Source organism: Nomascus leucogenys, chromosome 11 (genome assembly GCF_006542625.1).
Source record: "Nomascus leucogenys isolate Asia chromosome 11, Asia_NLE_v1, whole genome shotgun sequence".
Classification (NCBI taxonomy): Eukaryota; Metazoa; Chordata; class Mammalia; order Primates; family Hylobatidae; genus Nomascus; species Nomascus leucogenys.
Window position 1 is genome coordinate 94,077,747 of NC_044391.1, and position 20,824 is coordinate 94,098,570.

Here is a 20,824-nt window from a genome sequence, read left to right on the forward strand (position 1 = left end):
ATTACTAATGAGCTTTAGCCTCTGTGTTCAGTAGTAAATGTCAACACAGCTTGGGACCCTTTTTTGTCGTTGTGCATTTCATCTCTATATTTCATTTAGTTGTATGAAGGTAGATATTTCTTTTCCTAACTGTATGTTGTTTTTTGATTGTATTTCTTGACCGTTGGTTTCAAAGTGGGGTATGCCTTGCCAGTACACACAACTAATTAATGGCAGGGTTGGGACAAAGACCTGGTGACTTGGTTCTCAAACTTGTACTGCTTTTTCTACTCAGAATTTGTTTTATCTTTTGGGCTATTATTTGAGATGGCTTTGAGTGGAAAGATCAGGGATACCTTTGAAGAAGTGTATATTGGAGAACAAATTAAAAAGATTTGAGGACGTTTCATCTGGAGAGAAGATTTAGGTTTCAAAGACTAACTTTCTGTCATCAGGTAGCAACGTGTTCTCAGATTCTCTCTATGAAGACTTTATTTGGCTTACTGATAAACCTGAAAAACTCATTTATTCATCAAACGAGTCTTCACCTGTGCATTGGCTAAGTGCTGTAGATAAATTATTCTATTAGTTTGCTAAAACAATGCTGGAAAGCAAGCATTATTACTCCATTTTATAGTTGAGGAAAATTTAGTCTGTAAAGGCTTCTACAACTTGGTGAATTTCACATATCTACTTCATGACAGAGATGGGATTCAAATCAGTTACATCTTAGGGCCTCTTCCTCTGAGCCATTATGCTATGCTGACTTGTAAATGATGTTTACAGCCCTGTCCAGCACTAAGATAGGATTCCAAATATATGAAAGGTTCTTGCACAGAGCTTCAGAGGGCAGAAGTGGAATCTTTAGCAGGAAACAGAGGCTTCTAAGAAGGGAATTGTTCATCTTGGAAGCTCGTAGCTCATGACCTTGGTGGTGTGCAGATCAAGAGAAATGAGTGTATCTGGAATCTAGTAAGAGGGATGACTGTGCTGTGGAAATATTACTCACAGTTTGTTCTGGTCTTCTCCTGCCTCCCCATAATTTCTTTTCTTACATAAGTTTCAGCTTTGCCTGGCAATCAGACACCTTTTATTTTTCTTTATTATTTATTATTATTATTTTTTGAGACGGAGTCTCGCTCTGTCACTAGGCTGGAGTGCAGTGGTGTGATCTCAGCTCACTGCAACCTCCACCTCCTGGGTTCAAGCGATTTTCTAATTTTTGTATTTTTAGTAGAGATGGGGTTTCACCATGTTGGCCAGGATGGTCTCGATCTGTTGACCTCGTGATCCGCCCGCCTAGGCCTCCCAACGTGTTGGGATTACAGGTGTGAGCCACTGCGCCCGGCCTTTTCTTTATTATTTCTTTAATTTGTCTGCAATTAATGTCCTCCAGGTTGTGGCCTCTCCCAGAAGACTTTATATTTTAAAAAGAACAGATCGCAGGAGGATAATTTTATGGGGCAGGTGGCCTCCTATACATGACTTCCCATGCTTTCATCCTAACATCAAAATGTCTCAGAGGGGAAATAATTGCACCTGTGAGAAATGCAAAGGACTTGTCAAAATATGTGTATAATATATAGATCCACATACATTATATACATATGTATGTTTCTGTGTGCTTTGTGACAAGAAAAAATCATAGCTTCACGTAATATTAAATGAAATGAGATAAAGTGCTAACTTCAAGAGACCTGCCACTATACTTGCAAGTTATCTGTCCAGTCTCTGGTTACATCTGTGATTTGCATCTTATATCAATGTTACAGCAGGCCAACCTCCACCTGATGAAGGATAAATAATAAATGAAGTGAAGGCTTGCCAGCTAAATATGATATTTTCCATCCCTTTATGTTTGGGCTTGAAATAATCCTCGTGAGGTTTTCTGGAAGTTATTGTTTCGCATAGGTTGTTGGTTCCTGGTATAGGCTGCACTATATATATAATAGCACCTATGCTTTCTTGAATAAAAATAGGTTAGCTTAACAGTTACTTTATAATCCTGAGAAAAACGAAATCATGCCACATGTTAAAGGCTGACATTTGAAATGCCAAGGTCTCATTATTTGGAAGGGAGAAAATCATCACGAAAAAGAGAATGATTCAGCCCAGGTACAGATAAGTAGGCAGTCTTCAAAAATTAGCGAAGAAAATACAATCATATGAATTCAAGAAAAGAGGAGAATTTATTTTAATTGGTGTGCAATACCACCAAAATGATGGCTGAGTATAAATACAAACATTAAAAGCTTTGAGCTTTGCAGATTATCTTATACCTGAGTGAACGCAGCTTAAAAAATTTCATGATTTCATGGAATAGTTATTACACATCTCCAACTGCTAAAAAAAGTGACCTCAATTTCTCTGCAAGCTTGTAAATCAATAACCCATAAAAATCTATGGAAAATAGAAAAGATAACCATAAAACCCTCTAAAGTTGGTTTTGCTCATAACGAGTTTTGATTTTCAGATGCAAACAAACACAAAGAAGGAGTCAACATGTTCGTAAATTTGGACTGGAAGGCAAAGTCTCTATGAAAATAAAATAACCTCATGGAAACCACTGCAGAATAGCCACAGGCCTCCTGGGAATCAAATATCTAGACCTAAATTTGTTAAAGTAAAGAAAGGCCTGAAATGCTTTACATCTCTAAGCCCATATCTTTCTCAAATGAGAGAAAATGAAAAGAAATTTGGAGGTTAGTTTTTTTCCTCCCATAGAAACCATCAGAAACCCAAAAGCTTTTTAGGAGGCAAAAAAAGTAAAGAAAAAGCTGCATTTAAATGATGTGGGCTTCTGCCGTTACCTACTAATAATACTGAAAAACCAAACCAGGAATATTTTGAAAAAATAGATATTTCTGAAGAAGATACAAAATCAACATTACTCAGGGGTCACTGAGGATTAATTGTCTTGCTTTTTATGATGCCTGAATTTTTTAGTTTATTTATGTGTTATTTTCATAGTGATGGAGTCTCACTTTGTTGCCCAGGCTGGAGTGCAGTGGCTATTCATGGGTGTGGTTACAGCCTACTATAGCTCAGAGATCCCCAACCGGGCCACAAAGCAGGAGGTGAGTGGCGAGCCAGTGAGAAGCTTTATCTGTATGTACAGCTGCTCCCCATTGCTGGCATTACCGCCTGAGCTCCGCCACCAGTCAGATCAACAGTGGCATTAGATTCTCATAGGAGCATGAACCCTAAAACTGCTCAGGTGAGGGATCTAGTTTACATGCTTCTTATGAGAATCTAATGCCTGATGATCTGTCACTGTTTCCCATCATCCCCAGATGGGACCGTGTAGTTGCAGGGAAACAAGCTCAGGGCTCCCACTAATCCTACATTATGGTGAGTTGTATAATTATTTCATTATGTATCACAATATAATAGTAATGAAAATAAAGTGCACAATAAGTGTTATGTGCTTGAATCGTCTTGAAACCATCCCCCCACCCTGGTTTATGGAAAAACTGTCTTTCACAAAACTGGTCCCTGGTGCCAAAAAGGTTGGGGACCACTGCAATAGCTTCTAACTATTCCTGGACTCAAATGATTCTCCTGCCTCAGCCTCCTGAGAAGCGGGGACTGTATCAGCTCTGTTGCCTGAATTTTCTAAGCCTTAATTATCAACGTGCAGAGAAGGCTGATGTGCAAGTGAAGCACGCTGCCCCTTGCAGGGCATATTCTGAGGCACTGGCAAGGATTACTGCCCCCAAATTCTTGTATGATCTGGATGCCTGACATTGTGTTGGTAGCAGGGGACAAAGCCATTTATTTCTCAGTGGGAGTTGGGGCTTCAAAGGCAAAATACCTCCAGAGAGGTGGCATTGCGGCTGAAATTCACATTGAGGCGATGCAATTGAATACTCAACCCATTTTCAAAAAAAACTGCCTGTTGGCACGTACATGTTGGGTTGAAGTGGGGATAGCATGACGAGAAGAGAGGAATGGGGTAGTAAAAAGCAACCTCACCTACTTGACAATCTGGCTAAATCAATGTCACTATATATATATGTATGATGTATATATATAAGTATGATATATATATATAGTAAAATATACACATTAATTTATATATGTGTATGGTTCAGGTTCTTCCCTCTCTCCCCCCTATATATATATACTTCCCTAATAGACACATTAATTTATATATGTGTATGGTTCAGGTTCTTCCCTCTCTCCCCCCTCTTTCTTCCCTTCCTTTCTAATGCCTGCAGCACTCACAGAACATCAATAGAAGAACTACACAAAACTATACGACCAGCAAATAATGTCACGGTCACTATCTCCTTCATGGGAACACTCAACCTTGGATCAAATACATGCCTCAATTACATCTTTCATTTAAAAGTGAACCTCTCCTACTGGCATACTACCTCAAATAGCATCAAAGCAAAATGAAACCCAGGCAGCATTTAACAACGCTGGTAACCATGGAAACATATCATTAAAGAATATATAAACAGGAATGAATAATTAGATGAGAAATTTATGTCTACATTTATCTTTTTGCAAGACCCAGGAAAGGAAGCTCTCTTTTACCTCTCACCTCAATTTGGATACTTCCTCTTTAGTCTGTCTTCTAATTGAAAAATATGAGAATTCATAAACTGGGAATTTTAACATTGTCTAGCTCAATAGACAAATTTCTTTGTAGGCAAGAGACTAAAGAATATTGCATGCCCATTGTTGTCTAGATATGACACTTAAGCAGCCAAGAGGTTTGCTTCAGGGATGTGAAGTACACAGGAAAATCTGACTTACATCATGGGGAGAAAGGGACAGCAATTATTAACTGTTAACAATGGGAAACATAAGTTGCCTAATCTGCTGGGAGGTAATCTAATAGTGGGAAGATGGAGGGGAGAATCTGGGTCTTATAAATTATTTAAATTGCATCGTCAGGTAGGCAGGATCACCTGTGCAGGTCATCCAATGTCATACCTTTGCACATAGGGCAGTCCCAGGTAAACTCTATGGTGGGCTAACTTGGTCACTAACTTAAAAATTGAGACATATGCCTGGGGTTGTGCATCAGAATCACCTGGTTGAAGGGGCACAATAGAAAAATACAGTTTTTAGTATCCCACTCAGCTCTAGGAATCTAATATTTTAAATGTTTTTCTAAGTGACTCTGATGCAGTTGGTTACTAGACTGGTGTTTAAGAGCCACTAACCTAGGCCAACTTCCTCATTGGAAGGCCAACAGAAGCAGAAACGAAGGCCTAGAGCAATTTTGGTAGATTGAGTTGTGGGTCTCAATTTTTCCCCTCCTTGTTGCAATGTCATCTCCACCCCTTTGTCTTGGCTTTGTAGTGGGCAGAAGAATCTACCCTTTGCTCTTGGGCTTGATCGTGTGGCTTGCTTTGGCTAATAGAATGTTAGAAACGATGGTATGAGCAGAGGCTTAAAATGTGCTTATATGGTTTGGCTTTCTCTCTTGGAATCCTGCATTTTGCCGTAAAAAGAACTTGCATCAGGTAATCATTGGACAATGGAGAGCGAAAGATACATGAAATACACTTGGACCTCTCTGCAGCTTGGAGGTAAGCCAAGCCCAGTTGAGATTACCCTCAACTAGTCAAATTTGAGCCAACATATTTATTTGGTAAGCCACTGAGTTTTAGAGTGGTTTGTTACACAGTATTATTGCAGCAGTAGCTGACTAATAAAAAATTGCGCGATTTATTAAAAATTGAGTCAGCTTTGGAACTAGAAGTTAAATTTCCTGAATCTCAGGCCCAACCTTTTTCTCCTGCTCCGTGCTGCCTATTTGCCTTTGCTTCCTTTCCTTGACAGAATTAAGCACAGATGTCCATTGCCTTCAAAAGGTACTTCTGGTTGGCCTACATTTTCTACATTCCTATATTTCTGTCAAGTTTTCTCGTTAGACCTTTCCTTTCCCTATATCTTATTCTTATAGAATTCTGCTTTCACCTTTCAAAGAAGACTAAGAAAGCTCAAATAAACTAATTTTTACAATTCTATTCAGAGGTAACAATGTACTTAGTTAAACACTTCTAGATAAAATTTCCTCTGCATATGACCTAGGGCTGACTGGAGACTCAATGCCGAATGATAAGAATTTAAGTATGATACATAGGAATTGATGGGGAAAATATTTTTGGGTGAGTGTCTTTAGTGCTTCTCAAATTACATCTAATCTAAATACTATAGGGCCTGGGCTGCTTTCAGACATTCCTCATGCAAATAATTTAGAAACTCTCTGCCTGACAGGGCCAGATAAATAAATACACTATAAATATAGGCCACTAGGAGAAATACTCAGATGGTATTGCTATTTTGTTCCTTTCTGTGGAAAAATTTTTCACATGGAAGCAAATCTTCAGAGAAAACACATTTCTCCAGAAAATGTAGGTGTTTTGTTAAAGATAAAAAATATTTTTCAGTTCCTTGACCTTACTTTGCCTGCAATTTCATGGTGAAGATTTTATATTTATTTGGGGTTAGCATACATTTTTACCAGGTAAATGAGTAATATTGGGATGATTTTGCAATATCAAGAAGAGAAACAAAGAATAGAAGAGAAAAAAGTCATCATTATTAGTATAAGTAATCAAGTCATGTTCAGTGTTAATTTATTGTACATGATTCTCTGGTCTGTTTAGAGAAATCTATTCATTTGCTGCTCCCTTGATTGTCATGTTTGAAAGAAGCAGTTAGTAGGCTAAGAACTTGGAACTTCCATGAAGACACCTCTGAGCACAGAAATTAATGAGCCTAAAAGATCTATTGGAAACCTGCAACTTTCTTCAAAAATTCTATTGATCCTAAACTCAACTGAAGCACAGAAGTTGTTTACAATTGTGAACTTAGAACACGTGCACACATACCTAGCAAAATGTTCATTGGATTCATAATCACTGGTTTTTAAAATCGTAAAACAACTATGCCAAAATATTCTCATGTCAAATGTTATTGGTCTGAGCTTCATGTCAAACCAATATTTAATTTGATTGATTGATTTAACAAATCTGTATCGAGCTGCTTTTTGCAATGCATTTTGATGGCGGTGCATTTTGAAAGCAGATTAACTAGAGGTGGTATACAATTTAAGTACCTTATAGTCTGTAGCTTTTCCTGGTAAATAGTTTGTGCTAGAATATATGCTCCTTGAAGACAGGCAATGTCTATTTTGTTCACTCCTGTATCTCCAACATGTAGCTCGGCGCCTTACATACAGTCACTAAATAAATATTTGTTGAATGAGTATGAATGACAAATACAATTTGAGAGTAAATAATAAAGGTATTCACTAACTTAAGAAGACTCTGGACACTATTGCAAAGGTTTCAAGCTTGAATGACCATGGTGCAGTTTATGGAGTCACTACATGACAATAACATTGTGGGTGCTATTTTTTGCTTTGAGTGTTAGAAGCAGTAAATGCCTCCTGGTAGGCCTAACAGCAAAAAGAAAAGGGGTTGTTGCAATAGTGACAATCATGTAAAGAGAAGGAGTTGTAAAAGAGTCTTAGCCTGTGGTCTGTGAATCCTGAAGTCCATAGAAAGGCGTTAGGGGCCCACAAACTATGGGCCGTCTTTCAGCATGTGGCTGTGGAAAATGTTTTTTGTCTCTCAGTTCAGCCAGCTTCCGGTTTTGTCCCTCAAGAGTAGGACTAATCACACCAAAGAGATATTTCTTTTTGGTAAGCTGCCTTTGGAAATCATATAGGCCATTGATAGCTTTGAGATGGGAAACATTTCAATGCCAAGTGCAACTTGAATTGGATGGGAAGTCTTGGTGTTCTCTGCACAGATGGAAGACCTGTGAAGCTGGCACTGCCTCAGCCTCTGCTGCTTCACTGAAGAAAGATGCTCCACATGTCATGCTTTCTACACGGGCCTGTGTTGGTGTCAACAGCTCTTCCAACCATCCCAAAAGAGGTCTTTCTACTGCTGTGAAAGTCTTCAGCTTCTTTGGAGCCAAGAGCTTGAATTAGTGCCTTTTCAGTAGATCTTTGTCAAGATACAAGAGCACACCATGAAGTTCTTTCCTTTTAGAGAAGTTTGTTGACAATCCAGAGAAGAGATTTAGATGTGATTTAGTTTGGTTAATTCTTTACAATTTTTTAAGAGAAAAGAAAACTCCTTCTTAGAATAATTTGATGGTGAGAAATTCCGGGACTAGGTTTGTAATGGCTGATATCTTAGGCACACAAATTAAACAAATCTTTTGATTGAAAATGCTGAAGTTACTATTAGAGATCCTGCCGAAAAACTATAAGCTTTTTTTTTGGCCAAGCAGCTACTCTAAACGAGGTGACTGAAGTCAAATAACAATATGGATTTTCCAACACTGAAGGTGAGACTGACGAAGACTTGAGAGTTTCTGGGGACAAAAATGTACAGACACTTGGCAAGTGGCTTATCTCTTATGAAGGTCACTTTTTGTTCAGACAGCCTTAAAATGGAAACAAACTGCTGACATAGACAACGTTGATGATATAAGCCTAACAAAGATGACCTCATTTATTCGAGGACAAAGGAAATGACGTATTATAAATTTTAGTTGAAAATTTTGGTAATTCTTAATTCATGCTGACCCATCTGAGATATTGTGTAGTATTGGAGCTCTAACTCCATTTGCTGGTAGAGACTTTGTCAATCAGGATTTTACCTGTTATTGACATTAAAATGAAATGTTGAAATTGATGCAATATGAAATATTTCAATTCCTTGATGTAGAAAAGCTACAAAAGCCTTTTCACAAGAGTGAGAAAACCATAATTTTCTGTAAATGCTGTTCTGGTATTCTGACTATGTATAGGAGATCAATTTCCAATCCAATGCGATAAAAAGTAAGCACATATTTCGTGTGTGTATGTTTATGAGTATTGTTCTAGGTGGATTCTTGTAAATGAATTAGATTCTCAGAGGGGTCTATAACTCAAAAACATAAAAATAAAGAAAAAAAGAACCATTAAGGTAGGGGATGAGCTGATCAGGCAGCATGCCCCTGTTTAGTGGGGTTCCTCTGCCCTTGTTTTGTGGTAGTTCTGTGATACAATTAGCTGTTACCTTTTCTCACTTTGCTGAGCACTGCAGACCAGGGTTGGCTCTGTTATTCACATTATGAGTTAAAGACACACACATGAAAACTTTTGTGCCTCAGAATGTGGCTGAAAGTGAGTGCAGCAGGACAGGACAGGGAAGTGGAAGGAGGAAGCTTGCTTGCTTGTTTTCCTCATGTTATTAAAACTATCCCTGGATGTAAGGAGCAGGGAGAGGTGAACTAGATTTTCATATAAAGTTCTTCTTGTAACAAAATTAGTGTAGGACCAATATATAAATACTATAGGGCAGCTGTTTCAAAAATAGCTTAGTCTCAGCCCGACTTGGTACTTTCTATTTTGCTAATTACTTCAGGATTGTGTTGAGGTCTCCAGGTGTTCTCAAGGAGAATGGCTGATTACAGATGCCTGGATATCAGGTTGCAGTGGCATTGCGTGCAAGTACAGTCATGACAAGTTATTTTCAACCCTCTCTAGCTCTGAAGAGGTGACACTATTATAGAATAACATGTGCAAACACTTATTCAGAGTGATATATCCCAGTGTGAGCTGTCATATAGTATAGTGCTTTATGCCTTTCTTTTCCTTGCTGGGTTGATGATATGAAAAACGTTCCTAATGCAATTGAAAGGTTCTTGAGTTCACCAAAGCAAGGGTCCATTCTTTTGTATCTGAGAGTTTGTAAGTTAACTATGTATAAGAGTAAATATAGATGTGTTCTCAAATTTTTACATTCTGAAATTTTCCATTTCCTGTTAAGAAGAATAACCAACTAAAATGGTATGGATTTTATATGGTTGAAAAGGAAGATATACAGTATAGTAACTTCTGGCAAAGGTGGTGAAAATAGTGTCTATCTATTTAACCTTAATGGATGCCTACAAAAGTGCATGAAAATACAGTCTCTAGTCTGTGATGTTTGGGGACATTCTTGAAGTCATCAGTGAAATTGCTAGGGTGGATTGGGTAGTGGGGCATATATTTCTTTAAAGATGGCATAGACTTGGCACTCTCTGGCAGGGTTTAAAAACCCCCTTCTGATTTAGGACAGAACAAGGTTTAGGGATTCGAATGTATACATTTGAATCAAGATCAAGGAGAAGCTGGTTAGCAGCGGGAAGTATATAATGGGTGAGTGAATGGTTTGGTGTGCTGATGTTGGGGCTTGATAGAGGGTGTTAATTTATAGAATTTATCTGCAGGAAGTGATTTCTAATTATGTTGCTTCTTTTTTCCTCAAAATTTGTGACATCATTTTTGGATGTGCCTAAGATTTTGGGTAAGATTTTAGTGCTAAAATGGGCTTTAAGAATAAACCTTCTCGAACACTTTATTCCAGCCATCCTCACTTTCCAGTTGAAGCTCTGCTAGAGACTAAGTTGCCCTAAGTTCAATATCTAGTTAGTATTAGAACTTATGCCAAATCAGACCTGACTTCTAGACAAGAGCTCTTTTCCCTTATGCCAGGTTACATCCAATCAAGAAAAAGGGAATACAAAGAGAACTATTTTTTAACTTTTATTAATGCATAATAGTAAAATATTCATTTTATTTCTTTTTATATCACAAACATGCATGCATTGGTAAGTGGAGATTTTTTTCTTAGTCTGAGGTAAATAAAATAGGGCTATTAATGCTCTCTGAAAGCTAAAAGAAACAGAAAATGTTTTTTTCGCATCATATGGATAATGTGCTGACATAACAAGATTTGAAGGAGGAATATCTCACACGTGAGCGTAAAAACTGAATTATCACACTTGTGAACCACAACATGGTCAGACAAAATTTTTATTTATGCAACTTCCAAGGTCTTATACTTTGTCTTAGGTTATACTGACATTGGATCTATTATTTTCTTAGTTCAATGTAGAAAACACGATAGGTACTCATACATATTTGTTTAATGAATAATTAAGTCAAGCATTAGCTGGGGATCTAGTATATGCCAGGCCTGCTGAATATTTTTCAGTCCTCAAGATTCACAACTCCTTTCCCACCTCTCTTAAATCCTTTACAAAAGCCTCTGAAATCCTTATAAAAAAGTCCTTTTTGTATATCTACAGCCCATGTTATTTGCTTATTTTTCCCATCTGGCATTTTTAAACAACTATTTAGTTACATCTTCATCAGCCATTACTGCTGTTTATATGTTCCAGATTCTCTTAGGAAAGTCTTAAAATTATCAGAGAAGTAATAGGTTGTTTTGGGATTAAAGGTTTGTCTACCTGGAGATCAACATTTGTTTTTTCATTTTAAAATAATCACAACTGAAGTATAATGGGACTAATTTAAATTTTTTTTAATAGAAGGTAAATTGATCTCCAGATAGAACCACGCGAGTTGCTGGAAATTGTATATGATAAACCGGACATTTTAATATCTAACAAAGATAACATATAATATAGAGAGACAAAAAACTAGGGGCCAAGACACGGTAGTGAAAATGTGGCGGGGGAAAAAAAAACAGGAAAAAAACAGGAAGCTTCAGAAGGCTGTTGATGATTATTTCTTACTTTACAGTTAGTGACTTAGAACATCTTATTCTGGTTGGTTCAAAAGGTTCATAGTCAATTAAATTAAAACATCTTGAAATACAAGGAAAAATCTCCACACAGTCTGGAGAAGAGAAAACATGGAGGAGACAGTTGGCTTTTGTAGCCGATTTTCAAATATTTATAACAATTTCACTGGAAATGTGTTTCATGTGGTTCATGTGGACTCACTAGAAACAATGGGATGGAAGTTTTAAGGGAGCAGAAATTCACTTTAAATGAGGAAAACAGTTTAATAGTTAGCAAACTGGATGTTATTTTTGTGGGGGTTAAGTGAGCTCTTCATTTTGGATATACGTCAGCAGAAACTTATTGACAGCTTGTTGGGGGAGGGTAAAGCAAGAACAGATTCATGTCTTATGAATGAGATTGAACTAATACATCCAAAATTCTTCTTGTAAGTTTAAGAAATTATGACTTTCTTCTTGGCATCTGATTGACCTTTGGTATGACTTCTTGCTGCCATTTTGAATAATAAATGAGAAACAAGATCTGCAATTTGATATTGGTTAAGTGTTTCAGATAGTAAATAGTAAACAAATACATCTGATCTTTGCATTTTTCCTTTATTATGTAATTAATATTACTTCTAGCATCTGTTTTTACAAGCTGTAGATCAATAAGAATCTATGAAAATACAATGTTCATATTTTAAAGAATCCTACTATTATAGTAGCATGCCTGGAAAAGTAATTCCTGGGATCTCTAAAATTTATATTGAGTTGTAAAACTGAATTATGGGCCACGGGTTAACAACCTTGAATTTTGCCCCTAGAATTAGTCTTAGAAAATCTACTTCGTTATGAATACATTGTTATTCAGTAGCTTCCTTCCGATTGATATGCCCAGAGCTACCTTTTTCTATAGTCTTTTAAGCACCAATCTTTCATTTTGGCTCTAAAAATGAGATGGGTTTCTCCTCCCTAGTTGGGACATCAATTTTTACCTGCCAATACAGCTTGATGAGCTTGCTTATGCTCTGTTCCCTTCCTCCACCAAGCCAGAACATGTAGTCAGCAATCATGGCACTCCTAGGAACAAGGACAGATTTTTTTTTAAAAAAAAAGCAACCACAAATGTATAGGACAGAAGGAAAACCATAACAGGCACTATATAAAAATACTGAGGAAGATGATTTTTAATGTATAAATTTGTCTAGACTAATATTAAGCAAAACACAAAGCACATTTTAGAATGTTGAAAGTAGGGGTTTTCTTGGGGAGGTAGATAAACCAAAACTATAAAAGAGAAGCAATAGGCTATTTGTCTTGTAGGTGCTTTTTAAATTTGTACAGTATAAGAATGTTTAAAGATTATGAGAGAATGCTTTGTTTTGGTTGTCCCATATTAAGCTTCAAAGCCCTTACAGAGTGATATAGATTTTAGGAACTTTTAGGTCTTCAAACCTAGCATAGCATATATAGCTAACTATTAGACTGGTATTTAAGCATATCTCAGCATTTACCTGAGTTAAATATTATTCACCTCTTATTAGTCTCCTGAAAACAGAAAATAAAAAAATCTCCAATTCAAGGAAGAATCCTCTACCCACAGATTTGTGTGTAATTGAATTGATTTTAATGTCTAGTGTGTACACTTGCTGCATTAATCTTATTAAGTTGAGGGGATATTAAAAACTATTGTGCAATGGATATTAATTCATTACTTAGTACCCTTTGGAAAAGCAGTTTACTTTTATGACTATTTCTCTGCTAGGTCTCTCTATTTCTTTCTCCAGAGATTCCAAATCCAATTAAATGTGACTAGAAGTAATTCCAAATTGTCACGTTAGCCAGTTAAACATATAATAATCCTGTGTACCTAATCACTAGTACCAAAAGTTTATTTACTTAAGTAGAGCTATGACTGTGTACCCCTGAATGTTTTTCTTATCTTTGCCTGCAGATATGTGTAGTTTCTTGACATCATTGTAAATTGAATTAGAAATTTTCCTTTTCTAAATATAAGTTGTATAAGGCATAGCAGCTATAAACTTACTCTGTTGAAATAATTTAAATGTTTAGATTCTTATTCAGGACAGACAAAAATTAGGACTCTAAATCAGTGGTGGAAAGAAATACCACCAACTAGAGGATTATTCAGCTCTCTCTCTCTCTATATATATATATAATATATATATCTATATAAACACATGTAGTATTGGAAAGAAGCTGCCCACTGACATTTCAGAATAAATGACAATAATTTAAGAATAGCTAATATTTTAAGAATCCTTTTATATTTTGCAAAGCTCTTAATGATAAGGTAAAGAGAGGTAGGAGGTTTTGATGTTGTGTCAATATGAATGGGACAGAAACAAGTTATAAAAATCATAGACTGTAGAGGGACAAAAGTGCATTTCAAATGTTTGCATTTTGATAGAAGCACATGGAAACATTTTCTTTTCATAACAACCTAAAAAGAAAGTTTACTCGACATGGAGGTGCCTGTTATTTAATAGAAATTCATTTAATAAATTCTGAGTGTAAGAAATAGATGGAAAATATAGAAATTTTACTTTCAAGGACAACACACCCTATATTTATAGGAGTTGGGTACACTTGGTGACAATTTGGTCTGCACTCTGATTCCTTCTACCATTAACATTTGGATTTACAAATATGGTTCAACAAACATTGCTTAAGAAGTATACCAGACATTAGTTAAATCAAGGGTGGGCAAACTTTTCCTGTAAAAAGTCGATAGTAACTATTTTAAGTTTTATGGGCCATGTGGTTTAACAACTACTCAACTTTGCTTTGCAGAAGCAGCTATAGACAATACATAAACCAATTAGCGTGGCTGTCTTCCAATAAGATTTTATTTACAAAAAACAGATTGGGGTAGTTTAACTCTAAAATAAGAAAATTAATAGGTTGATCAAGCCATGGTGGGCATTTATATAATTGTCAATCAATAGTCCGATGCCGGCCGGGCACATTGGATCACGCCTGTAATCCCAGCACTTTGAGAGGCCGAGGCAGGCAGATCATGAGGTCAGGAGATCAAGACCATCCTGGCTAACACAGTGAAACCCCGTCTCTACTAAAAATACAAAAAATTACCCGGCCGTGGTGGTGGGCACCTGTAGTCCCAGCTACTCGGGAGGCTGAGGCAGGAGGACGGCATGTACCCAGGAGGCGGAGCTTGCAGTGAGCCGAGATCACGCCACTGCACTCCAGCCTGGGCAACAAGAGCAAGAGAAAAAAAAAATAGTCCAACGCCAGTGTGTACACATTCCAGCCACAGGGTCCCTTAGATATTTCAACCTGCTATTTTCTCTTCAAGGGACAACATAACATGCACTAATACTACTGAGCAGAGTCCAGTAACTAAGCTTGACAACTTGAAACATGCAAAAAATGTAAAAGATAATTCTGGATCATAGACACAGTGGCTTGAGTCAAGTAAAAGCTAAATTGATAAGAATTTTTATAATGTTAAAAGCCAAAATTGACAAATGGGATCTCACTAAAGAGCTTCTGCACAGCAAAAGAAACTACCATCAGAGTGAACAGGCAACCTACAAAATGGGAGAAAATTTTTGCAACCTACTCATCTGACAAAGGGCTAATATCCAGAATCTACAGTGAACTCAAACAAATTTACAAGAAAAAAACAAACAACTCCATCAAAAAGTGGGCAAAGGACATGAACAGACACTTCTCAAAAGAAGACATTTATGCGGCCAAAAAACACATGAAAAAATGCTCATCATCACTGGCCATCAGAGAAATGCAAATCAAAACGACAATGAGATATCATCTCACACCAGTTAGAATGGTGATCATTAAAAAGTCAGGAAACAACAGGTGCTGGAGAGGATGTGGAGAAACAGGAACACTTTTACACTGTTGGTGGGACTGTAAACTAGTTCAACCATTGTGGAAGTCAGGGTGGCGATTCCTCAGGGATCTAGAACTAGAAATACCATTTGACCCAGCCATCCCATTACTGGGTATATACCCAAAGGACTATAAATCATGCTGCTATAAAGACACATGCACACGTATATTTATTGTGGCACTATTCACAATAGCAAGGACTTGGAACCAACCCAAATGTCCAACACCGATAGACTGGATTAAGAAAATGTGGCACAAATACACCATGGAATACTATGCAGCCATAAAAAATGATGAGTTCATGTCTGAAACTGGAAACCGTCATTCTCAGTAAACTATCGCAAGGACAAAAAACCAAACACCGCGTGTTCTCACTCATAGGTGGGAATTGAACAATGAGAACACATGGACACAGGAAGGGGAACATCACACTCCGGGGACTGTTGTGGGGTGGGGGGAGGGGGGAGGGACAGCATTAGGAGATATACCTAATGCTAAATGATGAGTTAATGGGTGCAGCACACCAACATGGCACATGGATACATATGTAACAAATCTGCACATTGTGCACATGTACCCTAAAACAAAGTATAATAATAATAAAAAAAAATTTCTAGTGTTAGTTATTGTCATTTTTGGATTAGGACAATTGTGAATGAGATCACCCCAGTGGGTTTCTAAGGCTTTCCTGATTTTTTAATGCTTTTGGTAACTTGGTTTTGTGTTCACAATTGTAAAATTAGAATTTTTAGCATTTTTATTAATGTTTTGCAAAAGTTGCTTTTTCTGTAATAATATATTGTCATATTGTTTGCTACATTCTTAAGTGTGCTTTTTCACCTGGGGGCTCAAGTCTTTTTTTAAAGGAACACAACTCCAAATTTATATTGAAACCGTGAAGAATTAAGATGCATTGAAATTCCTTACCTGCCATACCTCAGTGAAGCATAAGTATTATAAGAGCAAAAGGATATTAAAATTAAATAACAAAAAATGATTTCCTAAAGCTCCATATTAGCTGAGATATATTTCATAAGTATGATGTATTTCTTTCAATACCTGGCATGTATTCATAGAGGTGTGTTCATGTTTGGAACACAATTCAGATTGTAGTTGCTCCAAGCCCCTTTGTCTTCCCAGTGGAAATGGCAGCTGTGCTTTTACTACCTACCTTCCTTTGTCTGGTTCTCTATTGTAACTCTGCCCTACTGCTCAGCCCTCATGAATCAGTGAAAATTAGTGAAATGATATGAAAAGTGCATGGAAATAACATTATGTCACGCAATATTTGTGAGGCAAGAGCCATCGGCTTTTCATCATGCTGAATTTATAAAAGGCAAGATAATTAATTGATCAACCCACTGAGCATCCATAAGGAGTCAAGTACCATGTGAGATCCTGGTTCCGGCAGACTCATCCCATGAATCAAATGTAAACAGTAACTCATCATTCTTTCTATTCTCCTTCAGGTATCTCTCTACCATTAGAACAATATCTAGGTGCTAGTCAATGTGATTTAATATTGCTTCCAACTATTTTCATTTCATTGTCATGATTCTATTCATCTTATTTTCATTAATGTACTGAATGCTGTACCTGCAATGGAGCTATAAGGTCATGTCAGGCAAACCCTTTTAACTGACAATCAGTGGCTTAACATCTGCTAATTTTGAGTCTTTATGAAGTGATAAGCACCATGTTAAGCACTTTACGGAGCAGAGTGTAAACCTAACCCACCCACTTCTGCACTAGAGCTCATCCAATTGCACCTACTCATGGAAACTGCTCCACCAAGTCTCTCACTCTTCTAGTTTCGTTTCTCTCTTTTCATTTCTCATTTTCTCTTGGAGCTTTTCTGCCAGCATACACAAATGCTGTTGTTTCTTCCTTTTAAAACAAAACTAAATACCCCAAAAGCTTCTCTTGCGCCATGTCCTCCATTCCAATTATCACCTGAATTCTTCCCTTCACTATTAAAAAGCAAACTGGAAAACCTCGCCCTCTTGAAAAAGCTGTGTGCATTCTCTACTTGTAATTTTTTTCTTCCCGTTGTCTCTGCGACTCACTCCAGCAGGGCTATCATTCCCACCACATCACTGAAACTGCTCTTGTCACTACCACTAATAGTTTCCGTATTGCCCAATGTAATGGTTCAATTTTCAGTCTTCATTTTCTATACATTCTCAGGTGCAAGTCATACAATAGCTCATGCCATCATCTAGTGTACACTCTCCCACTTGGCTTCCACTGTGCCATTATTTCTGGTTTTCCTCCTATCCTTCTGGTTGCTCTTTTCATCCTCCCTTGCAGGGAGGATGAAATCTCCCTAGATTCCTAACTTTGGAGTGTCTCAGGATGCAACGCCTGGACATTTTCTCTGTCTTTCTTGGTGAATTTATCAGTTTCATGGTTTTAAATAGCATCTATACATTGACAAGTCTTATATTTATATCCTGAGGCTAAACCTCTTCCTGGATCTGCAGAATCTTGTAGAAACTGCCTTTTAGACATCTCTACTTAGATACCTAAAAGGTATGAAATTTAACTTAATCACCCTGGAGACACAGATCTTCCTTACTTCATCTCCCCAACCTCTAGTAGTCTCCATCTATCTAATTTCTCAGACAAAAAGCCTTGGCATCACTATCGACTCCTCTCTCTCACATTCCCTATCCAATGCAAGATAAAATCCTGGTCAGGCCCTCTTTAACCTACATCAGAATCTTGCCACTTCTCACCACCTCCAGCATTATCATCTGGTCCATAATCTGTCACCTGGATTACTGCAACGGCCTCCAAACTGGGCTCCCTGCTTCTCCGTCGGTTTATTCTCAACGCAATAGTCAGAGTGATCCCATTAAAATTAGGATGCTAGAGCAGGTCACTCCTGTGCTTAAAACTGCAAAGCTTCCTGTCTCTCTCAGAGTAAAAAACTAACCTCTTTATAATGGCATTTGAGTCCTATATCATCCGGACACGTGTTCCTTCTCTGACCTCATTTTCAACTACCTTCTTCTTAGCTCCCTCTGCTCCAGACAGGGTCCATCCTTCTGTCCCTCACAAAGAATGGCCATACTATTGCTTCTGGGATTTTGCATGTGACAGTCCTTCTCCTGAAATGCTCTTTCCCTAGACATTCTTATGACTCTCTTGCTCACCTCCTTCGGTCTTTGTATGTGTCATTTTCTCAGTTAGAACTACCCTGACCAGATTCCAACACTATACCCTCACTTGTTGTACTTTTTCCATACTACTTATCACCATTCAACATAAAGTTTATTTTGTTTGTATCAGTTTTGGTGGTGTTTATTGCAGTCTTCCCTTACTGCGGGGTCAGCAGATTATGGTCTGTGGGTCCCATCTGGTCTGCTCCCTGTGTTTATAAATGACGTGTTAACGGAACACAGCAATGCTCATTCATTTGTGCACGGCTTACACATTGTCTATGACTGCTTCTGTGCAACAATGGCAGAGGTGAGCAGTTGCAAAAGAAATCCTATGTCTCACAAAGTCAAAAGTATTTGTTATCTGGTTCTTTACTGGAATGTAAGGTCCCCAAGGGCAGAGATTTTTGTCTGTTTTATTCACTGCTGTATCCCCTGTGCCTAGAAGAGTGCCTGGCATGGTAGTCAAACAATAAATATTTGTCGAATTAACAACTACACATTATCTTATTTATTTATATAAATTCAAAAAAATAAATTTGATGTTGCAAAAAGCCTGAGACTAACAGAATTACATAGCTTACTAGGATTCTAGTAGAAGCAGTCTGGCCTTAGAGCTATCTCACTGCCCATATTTAAGAGAATGCTTTTGTAGTGAAAGTGGCATAGTAATGGAGCGACAGAACGGGCTTTGTCAGTCTATTTGTCCAATGCAAAATTTAGCTCATATGAGAGCTTAATGAATGCTAATGGATGCTGATGTATTTATGGCATAAATTGAAGAGGAAAGGTATTGGGAAACACATTGGCCTAATGTGTTGTATCTAAAATTATTTTTTACATGATGCCTTCTCTCATATGTCAGCAGTTATTGCTTCCCTGCAAGGAAATGTTCACATTTTATTTACTTAATACATCTGTTAAGTATAAAAGGGCCAGAATTTGGTTTTTAAATATCTACACATATAAAATAAAATGTTTTATGTTATGAACTCAGCTTATTGTGAATCAAATTTTGTTCCTATAGAATGGCAAATATACAATAAAATAATGTGACATGTTATTATTCATCAAATAGGTACCAGTTTTATTTTCCAGTTTTATTTATTTGTAATTAATATCACAAAATGATTATGAGTACAAGCACATTTATGTTAGGTGCTTTTACAGATTGGATATTTCTAAACAGACTGTGCAATTCTAAGAGTATGAGAAAATACTATTGACATTTCTCAAGGCCTATGTTCAGATTCAAAATTTATAACATTTCTACTCAGAGTGGCCACATGGTGGTGTAAAACAATAAGATATGGGTAAACAAAAAAAATCACAGCACACAATCAGCTGTGTGGTCTCATTGGGCTGACTGGCTGAGACCTTGAAAAGTCATTCCGTTCATCACCTTGCCTTTAGGCAGGATCACACTTAAACCTTTCAAATGAGACTGATGAGAATCTATTCTGTTTTAAAGACCTCCACAGAAGGACATTGCTCTGCTCTCCTCACTGATTCCAGAGTTTCAGAGCCATAAATAGCTTCTTCTGCAGTTTTAGTCTGCTGGCTTTAGTTCTCTCTCCAGTGTTAATGCAACCTAACTATACTGTATTCTCTGAATAGAAGTCTAAATATCCTCACAATAATTTATTAATCTTCTTTTCCCTATGTAAATTAATTAACCAACCCCAGTTGCTTCCATCTTTCTCCAAGTGTCCTCTTTTTTTTTTTTTTTTTTTGCCATGAGTCAGTTTTGTGGTTGCCTTTCCAGTTTCTCCTTTTCTTCCTTCTACAATTGGAAATTGAACTCTCTCAAGAGTCTAGGGATAATCTGTGATCTTTATATGCATCTATTTCATTTATGTAATTGTATAGGTACTTCTTAGAGGTATGTGTATGAGATCTAACTACAGAATTCTTTTGTATTATCGATATGTTTAGGAGGTTGTTTCCTTTCTCCTATACTTAAAAAAGCTCAAGAACATATGCATATACGTTGGTAATTTTAGATGAATTAATATTGATGCAGAGTGTATTTTTCTTTTGAATATAAATACACACTAATATTAAAGATGATGTTCTTATGGGGAGAAGAGTGGAACTAGTAAATTCATTCAAGCCAACACACACACACACACACACACACACACAAAGCATCTTTATCTAGGCTCACATATTTTCCACACAGCAGCCAGTCACAATGTTCTTTCCAAAAATGTAAAGGAAAATTATCTCAAAACCCAAGCTCCCGTG

At 37.1% G+C, this 20,824-nt stretch overlaps 1 protein-coding gene and 1 non-coding gene across 2 annotated transcripts in view; both read right to left on the bottom strand.

The window, feature by feature from the left end:
* SPATA16 (spermatogenesis associated 16) overlaps window positions 1-20,824 on the bottom strand; it is a 254,547-nt gene that overhangs the window by 73,654 nt on the left and 160,069 nt on the right. Inside the window, exon 5 of the mRNA XM_030823120.1 lies at window positions 12,515-12,599. Coding sequence (XP_030678980.1) covers window positions 12,515-12,599 — 85 coding nt within the window. The remainder of the gene's footprint in view (window positions 1-12,514; window positions 12,600-20,824) is intronic.
* On the bottom strand, window positions 10,692-10,792 carry LOC115837444. Its single transcript, XR_004032484.1, has one exon. It is a non-coding gene; the product is annotated as a small nucleolar RNA U13 (small nucleolar RNA).